Genomic DNA, 12,810 nt, shown 5'->3' with positions numbered 1-12,810 from the left:
TAAATGTAAAAATTGGAAGACTTCAGACTTTATTTCAAGATCCACATTTAATCATTGGAATAGTAATGTTCTAATATTTATTTCATTGTGACCATCAAAACTGTTCTATATTTTCACTTCCTAAACTCTGTCTTATGTCTACTTACTCTGGCAATGAGATAGCAACAAAAGTTAACACTTTCTAGATGGGATGTTTCCATCTTTAAAACTAGAAGAGCTTAACATAGCCTCTCAAGTGTCTTATTGCCATACTACTAATTTTAAAAAATTAAACTTATTTTTCTTTTTTTTGTAGGGAGAGGCTGGATTTTCTTTTCCCTTAACTGCAGGTTTTATCTCTGCTCTGCTCCAATTTTAGGTGCACACTGGAGAGGAGACCTGATAAAGGATGCCAACCGTGATTCCAGACCCTTACAAACTGCTGGTAAGATTATATTTTTCTTTTCTTTTTTTAATTAGCAAATCTGTTGTTAAATTGCTTAAAGAAAATTCAACAATGGCATAGGCACCTTGTCAACTAAATGGTTTTCATAAACACCAAAAAGTAGTTAAACTTTTGTATACATAACAAAAAAAAAATGATGAAAACTTTACATTTACAGTATTTGCTGCTGTTCATTCTCAAAATACAATTAAGACATAATTAGCTGTTAAAAATTTATAAAATTTAATAAAAAACCTTGCTATGGATTTAGTGTTACCTGCTTTTGCATTAAATTCACCTTCATAAATCAAAACATCATGACTCTCACTCTTAAATTAAATGACTAAAAATTAGAAGTTCCAAAAAAGTTCTGAGGACAATTATGGTTTATAACAACAAACCTAAATTTTGAAAATGGACTGCAATTTTTCCTCCTATCATTTTCACCTTTGGCATCCTTGTATTGGGACAAGCAAATACGCCAATGCTGAATTATCTGTTAAACATAAGGGCCACAATTACTACAAAATTATTTCTTCTAAATTTCAAATTTACCCATTTTTAACAATCACTTAATTAGAAAGAACTGTGAGTACTAATTTTAGTTTAATTCTTCACAATATGCTTGGTCTAACAAATGATGTTTGCTATCTTAAAGATGAAGTGTAAATTTTTTTTTTTTCTTTTTGATACGGAGTTTCGCTCTTGTTACCCAGGCTGGAGTGCAATGGCGCGATCTCGGCTCACTGCAACCTCCACCTCCTGGGTTCAGGCAATTCTCCTGTCTCAGCCTCCTGAGTAGTTGGGATCACAGGCACGCACCACCATGCCCAGCTAATTTTTTGTATTTTTAGTAGAGACGGGGTTTCACCATGTTGACCAGGATGGTCTCGATCTCGTGACCTCGTGACCCACCCGCCTCGGCCTCCCAAAGTGCTGGGATTACAGGCTTGAGCCACCGCGCCCGGCTAAAATTTTAAATTATAAACAAAATTCCAATTTCCTAAGTGTTTAAGAACAGGCATTTTACTATACTCAGTAAAACTCTAAATGTTTTAAATTTGCTTTCCTTCCATTCAGCAAGCAGTTCAAAAGCTTCTTGGGGTGGGGACAGATTCCATGAAATGCTCTTGAAAGCACTCCACTATAACGTAATACTGTATGCCTTTCTGTACTCCATTTCCTACTATCTTCAAAAACCATACTTTAAAAAATATTACTTAACATCAAACAACATATAAAATAATTTGCAAGAAAATTTTAAACGTGCACCACAATGAATAAAAACCCACGTTGAGCCATTCATTCCCCAAAGGGGATAAATTTTTTATTTTTAGTTGTTCAAGTTCTCAAGTCCTAACATTTCCACTACTCTGGGTATTCAGTTGCCAGCAACTAGTTAAGTTGCTACTTTGGATTGAATGAAAGGAACACGGTAAATGTTGCCTTCTGGCCATTTAAAAAATGTTTATTTTTAAAATATATAAATATATATGTACATATATTTGGCAAGGTTACTGCTCGTATTGAGTGCAACAATTTTGCTTCTGTTTTTTCAGGTCTTATGTTGTGGTTTTTCTCTTACCCCTAGGTGACTGATGCAAACCTGAGGCTACAAATCCCTAACCATGAGACTTAAAAATACCAAAATACTTCTATGCTACGGCTGATGAGATCAGTTACATAACTGTATTATATTAGAGCAGGAGATTTCTGCATTGTTTTTAATAAATTCAGATATGGCATAATAAATATTAGGTATATAAATATTAAGTGTGTTAGCAAACACAATTCATGTTTAGTAAACACACTTAATATGTTTGTTTTGCTATTTTGGCTCTGCAATCATAATGACCTACCTAGCTCCATAAAATTTTTTAAACAATTGAAGCAACAATTAATATAAGCTTCACTTTTCAAAACAAGCTCTCCAGCCATATTAAAGAAAAAAAAACCCTGAAAAACTCCTTTATCATTTAACAACAACTAAAATAGCAGTCTCCTGCTTAAAGAAAACCAACATTTGAAAGTTGAAAATATTTAATACCATTTTTAGGTCACCATTAAAATCCAGTCATACTGAGCAGTGTTTGAACAAAAAATTTGATACTATTAAATACTTAACCTCTCACCTGCATCTCCCCTCTCCCACTGTTGCATTGACAGCTCACTCTTTTCATCAAAAGAAACCAAGAGTGCTATTTCTAGTTTTAATTGCATTTTTTAAAAACAGAAGTTAACAGCATTTTTCAGTGCATGAGTATCTGAAGATCCTTCCTTGTGCAAGTACATTTTTTAAGAGAGGAAAAAAAAGAGAGAAAAAAGCAACAAGAACCCCGCCCTCACCCTTTCCAACTGTATTTCTCCTGGTGGGTACAAATCAAATTCACTTTTAAAAGTTGATAATGGGCTCTTCATGAATGCAAGTTTCTCCACAAAACAGCATGCTGTTAAAGAGTGTGCAACATGAAGGGAATGCCATCATGCTAACTAATGTGACTGGCAAAATATAGTTGTTTTTGTAAGGTAAGGCAGAGATTTTAATATTTATGTAATCAAAGTCCAAATAAACCTTTCTCCAGCACAAACTGTTACAACTTTCTGCTCAAGCACTCCAAAATTTGGGTTCTTACTATTGTCCATGATATTCAAAATTATGCCATATATATGAAAGTGTTGATATCAGATTCATCTCTTCTGATGTATTTGTGCTCTATTAGCCACTCTATTTGCTCTTTTATCATTTTCTTTTGTGGCAAGAACATGTTTTTCAAAATTTCTACTAATTCAGTCTGCAGCTGGGCATTACTAATTTTCTTTCTCATTTTCATTATTTGTATGATAGCTTCCTAAAAGAAAAAATAAAAGTGCATTAATATATGAAATTATTTTAAGTACAATAAACTGAAAAATGACTTTTTATGCATATTCATCCTCTATCCAACATCTACCCAAATGAATAACAATCACTAGGGGATTAATCTTGACACCAGTATCTTTTCCTTAACAAATAAAAACATCTTTTGTTTTTTCACTTCCCATAAAAAAAATCTGCTTATTGGCGTGGGGGGCTAGGGGAGAAATAACATGAGGAGAAATACCTAATGTAGATGATGGTTTGATGGGTGCAGCAAACCACCATCGCACGTGTATATACATAACAAACCTGCATGTTCTGCAGGTGTCCTGTATAATTTTTAAAATCTGCTTATTACAGAGATTTTGAAAAATTAAGAAAAATCAAAATTACCTCTGCCTCTCTGCTGAAAGAAAACCACACCTAATGTTTTAATATTATTTCCTTCGATTCCTTTTTTCCATACCATTCACATTCTTAAAAGTTATCTTACCTGTGAAAACAGTATGTGCATAACCTGGTATTATGTTAAACATTAATTAAAATACAACAAACCCCCTACACCCAATTTTTTCCTCGTATTCAGTTATTTCTTTGTGTCATAGCAGAGGTCAGTTGGGGTCTGTTTTAAAACTCAGTAAGTACTACTCCTTTTTTATTTTTATTTTTTTATTTCTTTTTAGTATTACCCTTTATGTATATTTACCAGATTAATTATATTTGCTACAAAATATTATCTTCAGTTTGTATTGGTTCAATTAAGTGTTTTTAAGTTTTTTCTTTCCTTCTTCTCTTTTTAAATATAGAGACAAGGTCTTGCTATGTTGGCCAGGTCAGTCTTGAACTCCCAGCCTCAAGTAATCCCCTGTCTCGGTCTCCCAAAGTGCTGGGATTACAGGTTTCTTGTTTTTTTTTTGAGACGGAGTTTCGCTCTTGTTGCCCAGGCTGGAGTGCAATGGCGCGATCTCGGCTCACCGCAACCTCCGCCTCCTGCGTTCAGGCAATTCTCCTGCCTCAGCCTCCTGAGTAGCTTGGATTACAGGCACACGCCACCATGCCCAGCTAATTTTTTGTATTTTTAGTAGAGACGGGGTTTCACCATGTTGACCAGGATGGTCTCGATCTCTTGACCTCGTGATCCACCCGCCTCGGCCTCCCAAAGTGCTGGGATTACAGGCTTGAGCCACTGTGCCCGGCCCGGGATTACAGATTTCTAAAGGAATAAACCTTTTTCATCTAGGTCATTTTTTTTTTTTTTTTTTTTTGAGACGGAGTTTCGCTCTCGTTACCCAGGCTGGAGTGCAATGGCACGATCTCAGCTCACCGCAACCTCCACCTCCTGGGTTCAGGCAATTCTCCTGCCTCAGCCTCCTGAGTAGCTGGGATTACAGGCATGTGCCACCATGCCTAGCTAATTTTTAGTATTTTTAGTAGAGACGGGGTTTCACCATGTTGACCAGGATGGTCTCGATCTCTTGACCTCGTGATCCACCCGCCTCGGCCTCCCAAAGTGCTGGGATTACAGGCTTGAGCCACCGCGCCCGGCCTCATCTAGGTCATTTTATTAAAATTTTTCTTGATGATTTCCTAAATTACTATTAAGTTTATAACAAGTTATTAGAAAATCATTAAATATTTTTTTCTCATTTACTTTTTCCAGTCCAAGCTCTCTCTTTACCCAACAAAAGGCATCTATATGCCTGGTGTGGTGGCTCATGCATGTAATCCTAGCACTTTGGGAGGCAGATGTGGGCAGACTGCTTGAGTCCAGGAGTTTGAGACCAGCCTGGGCAACATGGCAAAACCTCATCTCTACAAAATATACAAAAATATGTAGTCGGGCATGGGGGCCTGTGTCTGTGGTCCCAGCTATTTAGGAGGCTGAGTAAGGAAGATTGCTTGAGCTTGGGAGGCAGAGGTTGCAGTAAGCTGAGATTGCACTACTGCATCCCAGCCTGAGACCCCGTCTCCAAAAAAAAAAAAAAAAAAGGCATCTGTCTGTCTTAGCACAGAGTACAGTCTGTTATAAATGTTAAAATAGAAAAGTAAGTAATATTTGCTTTTAACATTTAAAAATGTTACTTTGCTGCAAAGCAACAGACTTGGGATTCCGGCACTATTCAGTAATAGAAAAATTCCTTCAATTTCCTCTGTAGAGATATGATAACCAGCTGGGGAGGGTGGCACATGCCTGTAATCCATGCAATTTGCGGTGGGTGGTTCGTTTGAGTCCTGGCATTTGAGACCAACCTGGGCAACATGTAAACACCCCATCTCTACAAAATATAAAAAAAAAAAAATTAGCTGGGCATGGTGGCACGCGCCTGTGGTCCTACCTACTCAAGGGGCTGAGGCAGGAGGATCACTTGAGCCTGGAAGGCAGAGGTTGCAGTGAGCCGACACTGCACCACTGCACTCCAGCCTGGGTGACAGAGTGAGACCCTGTCTCAAAAAAATAGAAAAATATGTTGGAGGCGGTAGCTCATACCTGTAATTCCAGCACTTTGGGAAGCCAAGGCAGGTGGATCACGAGGTCAGAATTTCAAGACCAGCCTGCCCAACATGGTGAAACCCTGTCTCTACTAAAATTACAAAAAATAGCTGGGCATAGTGGTGGGCACCTGTAATCCCGGCTATTTGGGAGGCTGAGGCAGGAGAATCATATGTACCCGGGAGGTGGAGGTCACACTGAACTGAGATCAGCACCACTGCACTGCAGCCTGGGCAACAGGGGTGAGACTCTATCTCAAAATGAATAAATGAATAAATAAAAGATATGATGACCCTTTCATTGACACCAGAAGGTCAACTGAATTCCTCCCACCCTTGACGCTATTCAGATACCAGGCTCTTGATCATCATAAAATGGGGTTTATGTCAGGGGTCCAGAGTGGAAGAAGGAAGAGGGAAAGTCTGTTCCTTCAAGCACGTGAAAATTACGGGAACCTGAAGGAAGAGGAGAGACATTTGTAAATGGGCCAATTTCTCCTTAGGTAGAGGTGAAGGTGGTAGTTATTGAGCCCAAGAGGAAAACTGAGCAGAGGGACACTGGCCCTGGTCCCCATTTGATAAGCTGGAGGTTACTTAAAAGAGTAGCATAGTATGATGGAGGTAATACTGCACTTCTGACTCTCCCTCAGTTCTCATGTGTCACAATAAGAGTTTCGAGCTAATGGAACTGCCACAGGGCCTTTAATGACAGGGTAAGGTAATCCTGCCATTATTCTGCAAAGAATAATGACAGTATGCCATGTAGGCCACGGAGCCACACAGAATATGTAGTGCAGTCTCAGAGGCTTCAAGAGCTCAGTAAGAGTAAGGGAAAGACAGAGCAGGGAAGAGGCCATGAGGCCCTTAGCAAATGGAAGAAGAATTAACCATAAATTCATCTGCTATGGACAACAGCAGCAGTTACCAACAGAAAGCCAAATTCTCAAAGATACACACTACTTCATAGCTACCAACAGCAAGAATCCAGGACACTGTCATAACTGCATAGCTACGATGCTCCCTTTACTTGACTAGTCAAGTAAATCCCTCTCTCACCCTCAATATATACAGATGCCATCCATGAAAATCGCAAACAATGGAGATGAGCAGAGTAGGATCAGAAGGAAATACAGTCTGAGCATTTCCTAAAGACAGCTTAGATTATTGGAATCTACATAATTATGGATCACATTAAGACAAAACAAAAGGACTTCAATTTCTCTGCACATCTTAGAACATGACTACACCTGCATATATATTTCAACTCTTTTTTTTTTTGTTTTTTTGAGATGGAGTTTCGCTCGTTACCCAGGCTGGAGTGCAATGGTGCGATCTTGGCTCACCGCAACCTTCGCCTCCTGGGTTCAAGCAATTCTCCTGCCTCAGCCTCCTGAGTAGCTGGGATTACAGGCACGCGCCACCATGCCCAGCTAATTTTTGTATTTTTAGTAGAGACGGGGTTTCACCACGTTGACCAGGATGGTCTCGATCTCTTTTTTTTTTTTTTTTTGAGACGGAGTTTCGCTCTTGTTACCCAGGCTGGAGTGCAATGGCGCGATCTCGGCTCACTGCAACCTCCGCCTCCTGGGTTCAGGCAATTCTCCTGCCTCAGCCTCCTGAGTAGCTTGGATTACAGGCATATGCCACCATGCCCAGCTACTTTTTTGTATTTTTAGTAGAGATGGGGTTTCACCATGTTGACCAGGATGGTCTCGATCTCTTGACCTTGTGATCCACCCGTCTCGGCCTCCCAAACTGGGATTACAGGCATGAGCCACCGTGCCTGGCCATATTTCAACTCTTTAATCCATCTGGAGTTTATCCTGGCACAGCTTGAATATATTCTTTTTTTTTTTTTTTTTTTTTTTGAGACGGAGTTTCGCTCTTGTTACCCAGGCTGGAGTGCAATGGCGCGATCTCGGTTCACCGCAACCTCCGCCTCCTGGGTTCAGGCAATTCTCCTGCCTCAGCCTCCTGAGTAGCTGGGATTACAGGCACGCACCACCATGCCCAGCTATTTTTTTTGTATTTTTAGTAGAGACGGGGTTTCACCATGTTGACCAAGATGGTCTCGATCTCTTGACCTTGTGATCCACCCGCCTCGGCCTCCCAAAGTGCTGGGATTACAGGCTTGAGCCACCGCGCCCGGCTAGCTTGAATATATTCTAACTTTTCCTCCAAACAGAAAAATTTCCCAACACCTCTTAGTGAATAATTTATTTCCTTTTCATGGGTCATGGAAATTATTTCCTTTATTGTATACACTCTTCTATAATACAGAGTAGCGGATTTTTTTGTTTTTTGGTGTTTTTGAGATGGAGTCTCACTCTGTTACCCAGGCTGGAGTGCAGTGGTGCAATCTCAGCTCACTTCAACCTCTGCCTTCCAGGTTCAAGCGATTCTCCTGCCTCAGCCCCCACAAGTAGCTGGGATTAGAGGGGTGCTACCACAGCTGGCTAGTTTTTGTATTTTTTTTTTTTTTTTTTTGAGATGGAGTTTCGCTCTTGTTACCCAGGCTGGAGTGCAATGGCGCGATCTCGGCTCACCGCAACCTCCGCCTCCTGGGCTCAGGCAATTCTCCTGCCTCAGCCTCCCGAGTAGCTGGGATTACAGGCACGTGCCACCATGCCCAGCTAATTTTTTGTATTTTTAGTAGAGACGGGGTTTCACTATGTTGACCAGGATGGTCTCGATCTCTTGACCTCGTGATCCACCCGCCTCGGCCTCCCAAAGTGCTGGGATTACAGGCTTGAGCCACCGCGCCCGGCCTAGTTTTTGTATTTTTAAGAGATGGGGTTTCACCATGTTGGCCAGGCTGGTCTTGAATTCCTGACCTCAAGCGATCTGCCTGCCTCGACCTCCCAAAGTGTTGGGATTACAGTTGTGAGTCACTGCGCCTGGCCTAAAGTAGGTTTAATCTTCTTGCCATACTATTTATTACTACAGATTTTAAAACATTTTAGTATTTGGCAGGGCAAGTTCTACCACTACCATCTTATTATCTTATTCTTTTTTAAGTTTCTCAATCATTCTTATTTATTTATTCTGATAAACTAAGAATCAATCTGTAAAATTCCAAAGATATTCCTAGTTGAATTTTCATATAAAATGTAGTAAACTTGACATTAATATCAGAAAAATCAATCTTCTCCGTTATTCAGCCTGGGTGCCAGGTTCAGTGGCATACGTCTGTAATCCCAGGTACTGTGCAGGCTGAAGCAGGAGGATTGCTTGAGTTATTAAAAAAAAATTTTTTTTTAAGTTATTCAGCCTTATCATTGAAGAATATGGTGTTTCACATTAAGCAAAAAAAAGTCGGACATAAAAGTGCATACTGTCTGGTTCCATTTATATGAAGACCTGGAACTGGCAAAACTAAGTGATGATAATTAGAATCAGTTAGGGTAGAGGGAGAGCCTGCCTAGAGAGAAAACATGGGGAGAGACTGCTGTGACAGAAATGTTCTGTATCTTAATTGGGTTACGTTCACACAGGTATACCTAAACTCACTGAAAATTGTATTTTGAAAGATACATTCCATTGTGTCTAAATTACAACTAAAAATTTTAGAACAAAAAAAGAGCTCAATCGTTCTATTTATTCAACTCTCCTTCTGAATCTCCAGTAAAGAGCCACTTTCTTCATATAGCTCCTATAGAATGTGTATGAATTTTTCTTATTTTCCACTTATTTATTGCTAAATAGAAAGGCAATTGGTGTTTATTTATTTTTTTTTAAGACAAATTTCACTCTTATTGCCTAGGCTGGAGTGCAGTGGCATGATCTTGGCTCACTGGAATCTTAGCCTCCCAGGTTCAAGTGATTCTCCTGCCTCAGCCTCCTGAGTAGCTGGGACTACAGGTGCGTGCCACCACACCTAGCTGATTTTTGTATTTTTAGTAAAAAACGGGGTTTCACCATGTTGGCCAGGATGGTCTTGCTCTCTTGACCTCGTCATCTGCCCAACCTGGCCTCCCAAAGTGCTGGGATTATAGGTGTGAGCCACCTCGCTCGTCCAAATGCAATTGTTTTTTATTCATTCATCTTTTCTCTGCTACATTATCCTACTACATGATCTATAGATAATAAGCATTTTTTCATCTTTTCCTCATTTCATATTTTAAAAAGTACACTGGGCCGGGCGCAGTGGCTCAGCACTTTGGGAGCCCAGCACTTCAGGAGGCCGAGGTAAGCATACTGCTTGAGCCCAGGACTTCGAATCTAGCCTGGGCAACATGGTGAAACCCCGTCTCCACTAAAAATACAAAATCAGCCGAGTGTGGTGGCACACACCTGTGGTCCCAGCTAATCGGGAGGCTGAGATGGGAGGATCCTTTGAGCCCAGGAAGTTGAGGATGCAGTGAGCTAAGATGGTGCCACTGCACTCCAGTCTGGGCAACAGAGAGAGACCCTGTCTCAAAAACAAAACACAAAAAACAAAACCAAGAAAGAAAAGAAAAAAAAAAATACCCTGGCCAGAAGTTTCAAACAGTAGTAAATGAAAATATAAAAGTTGAAAACCTTGGTTTTAAAAGGACAGTTTCTAAAGTTAAAACAATCATACATAGCTATTCCTTATTACATTCAGAAAGAATCATAATCCTAGCTTTACATTTTTTTAAAAGAAGAATATTAGAGATCTTTTTTGGTTCTAAACACGTTTCCTAATTTCACATTACAATGGAATGTGAAATTGGAATTCATATTCCAACTAGAATTGGAATTTTTAATGTATTTTTAGAAAATTGACTGAGACAAGATTTCACTTTGTTACCCAAGCAATCATCCTGCCTCAGCCTCCCAAAGTGCACTTGGCCCCTACATGCTTTTCAATTCAAAAAAGGTTTCAAAATTTAAAAAATAAAAAAGAAAACTAACGTTTTTCAAACTTCAGACATTCTGTCAATATTACAAACCTGGGTTCTTAGTATTCGTAGTTGAACTATTCCTTCATTCTCTTCTTCTCTCATCCTTTCTGTAGTGAGCTGCAAACGTCCAATCAAGTTGATTTTACCCCTTTTCTGAACTTTCGCATTTTTTCTACAAAAAGAATTGAATTGAATATTTTATGGTGAAAAAGACTTTTAAAATCCTATTATAGCAACAATGTCTGAGAGAAAATCTTTAGAAATATTCTAAAAATATCATAACTGTTTAAAGGAAAAATGACAGCCTACATTTGTGCTTTCTTTCTTTCTTTCTTTATTTATTTATTTATTTATTTTGCAATGGAGTCTTGCTCTGTCACCAGGCCAGAGTGCCATGGCGCTATCTCAGCTCACTGCAACCTCTGCTTCCTGGGTTCAAGTAATACTCCTGCCTCAGCCTCCAGAGTAGCTGGGACTACAGTTGTGTGCCACCACACCCAGCTAATTTTTCTGTATTTAGTAGAGACCGGGGTTTCACCATGTTGGCCAGGATTGTCTCAATCTCTTGACCTCATGATCTGCCCACCTTGGCCTCCCAAAGTGCTAGAATTACAGGGAGTGTGCCACCGCGCCCAGCCTACATACTACTTTAAAACAAACTCTGTATTTTCCTTAAACATAACTAACCTGTTAATGAGTGATTACACTCTCTATAAAAACAAAGTTAATATTTTATATTTCCATAAAAGTGACTAGCTAATTAAAGATATATGGGTTATGATTCAGTGTTATCTCCTAACTGGATCTTAACAACACCACCAAAATGCTTTGTCTGAATAAACTTGCTTTAGAGCACAAAAGGGTATCACAGCCTGAAAGATGAAATGCAATATAATATAGAATGTCAAAGACCAAAAATGTATCCATGGAAAATATAGTAAAGAAGTAAACATCTGATTAATATTTTCCATAAACAACTAAATAAGTTTAGAGTGATGGCAGTATATATTTATGTTTTAAATATAATATAAGGAAAATAATTATTTTGCAAAAAACAAAGTGCTAAAATTCAAACAAGGTGTTTTTGTTTTAGATCAACCAACATAAAGCTTACATTAAACTGAACTCCTGGTTCACTGAGAAGAGGGTACCTTCTGTAAAGTCTTTGGGTGAGTTGACTTGAGGTTCATACAATAAAACTTGCCGTTTGAGTTTTGGGAAAGCTACTAAAGACTATGAAGAATAAAGAGAAAACAATTAGCATCTAAAAACAGTATGGAACACTAAGATCAATTCTACAACATAATCAACATAGGCAAGAAAAGGATTACAAACACAAACTTAAAATGTTTGGTACTTCCATGAATATAATATTTGAATGCATAATGAGGAAAGGGAGGAGGTGAAAAGAGTTGGTTATGAAAAAGCAATAAATGCTCTCTTTACAGTAAGACAAGAAACTGGTCACACAGGACCATAGTAAACACCATCTGGCAGTTATATACCAGCTCCTTCCTCTACAGGTAGTAATTAATTTTGGAACTTCAGGCCAGGTGCAGTGGCTCACATCTGTAATCCCAGCACTTTGGGAGGCTGGGGCAGGCAGATCATGAGCTCGGGAATTTGAAACCAGCCTAGGCAACATGGGGAAACACCGTCTCTACTGAAAATACAAAAATAAGCCAGGTGTGGGACATATACCAGTAGTCCCAACTACTTGAGGGGCTGAAGTGGGAGGATCGTTTGAACCTGGGAGGTGGAGGTTGTAGTGGGCTGAGATTCAGCCACTGAACACCAGCCTGGATAACAGAGCAAAACTCCATCTCAAAAAAAAAAAAATTAAAAAAATTTGGAACTTTTAAGAAAATTTGGAACTTCTATGGAGTAGGGGTAAAACGTAGTTGCGAGCAGGAGGCTAATGAGTATAATCTACAAGCTCTCAAACAGACCAAATTTTTCTTTTAGATTTTTGATCATCATAAAATCTTTGAACACATTCTCAGTATAAAAAGTAATTATATATCTGAGGCACAGTGGCTCACGCCTGTAATTCCAGCACTTTGGGAGGCTGAGGCAGGCAGATTACCTGAGGTCAGGGATTTGAGATCAATCTGAACAACATGGTGAAACCCTGACTCTACCAAAAATACTAAATTAGCTGGGCATGGTGG

General features: G+C 39.2%; 1 protein-coding gene across 3 annotated transcripts in view; it reads right to left on the bottom strand.

Moving 5' to 3' along the window:
- Positions 1-2,620: 2,620 nt before the first annotated feature.
- CUL5 (cullin 5) overlaps positions 2,621-12,810 on the bottom strand; it is a 109,134-nt gene continuing 98,944 nt past the window's right edge. For 2 of the 3 annotated variants that reach the window (XM_074400522.1, XM_003923744.4), the window contains 3 exons: positions 11,754-11,872; positions 10,688-10,811; positions 2,621-3,273 (listed from right to left, as the gene is read on the bottom strand). In XM_074400522.1, coding sequence (XP_074256623.1) covers positions 3,079-3,273; positions 10,688-10,811; positions 11,754-11,872 — 438 coding nt within the window. In that variant the 3' untranslated portion in view covers positions 2,621-3,078. Of the gene's footprint in view, positions 3,274-4,415; positions 5,558-10,687; positions 10,812-11,753; positions 11,873-12,810 lie in introns of those variants that run through there. The other variant, XM_074400521.1, reaches the window with a different exon arrangement.

The sequence above is a fragment of the Saimiri boliviensis genome, chromosome 6, assembly GCF_048565385.1.
Source record: "Saimiri boliviensis isolate mSaiBol1 chromosome 6, mSaiBol1.pri, whole genome shotgun sequence".
Classification (NCBI taxonomy): Eukaryota; Metazoa; Chordata; class Mammalia; order Primates; family Cebidae; genus Saimiri; species Saimiri boliviensis.
This window is presented reverse-complemented; position numbering and strand designations above follow the sequence as displayed.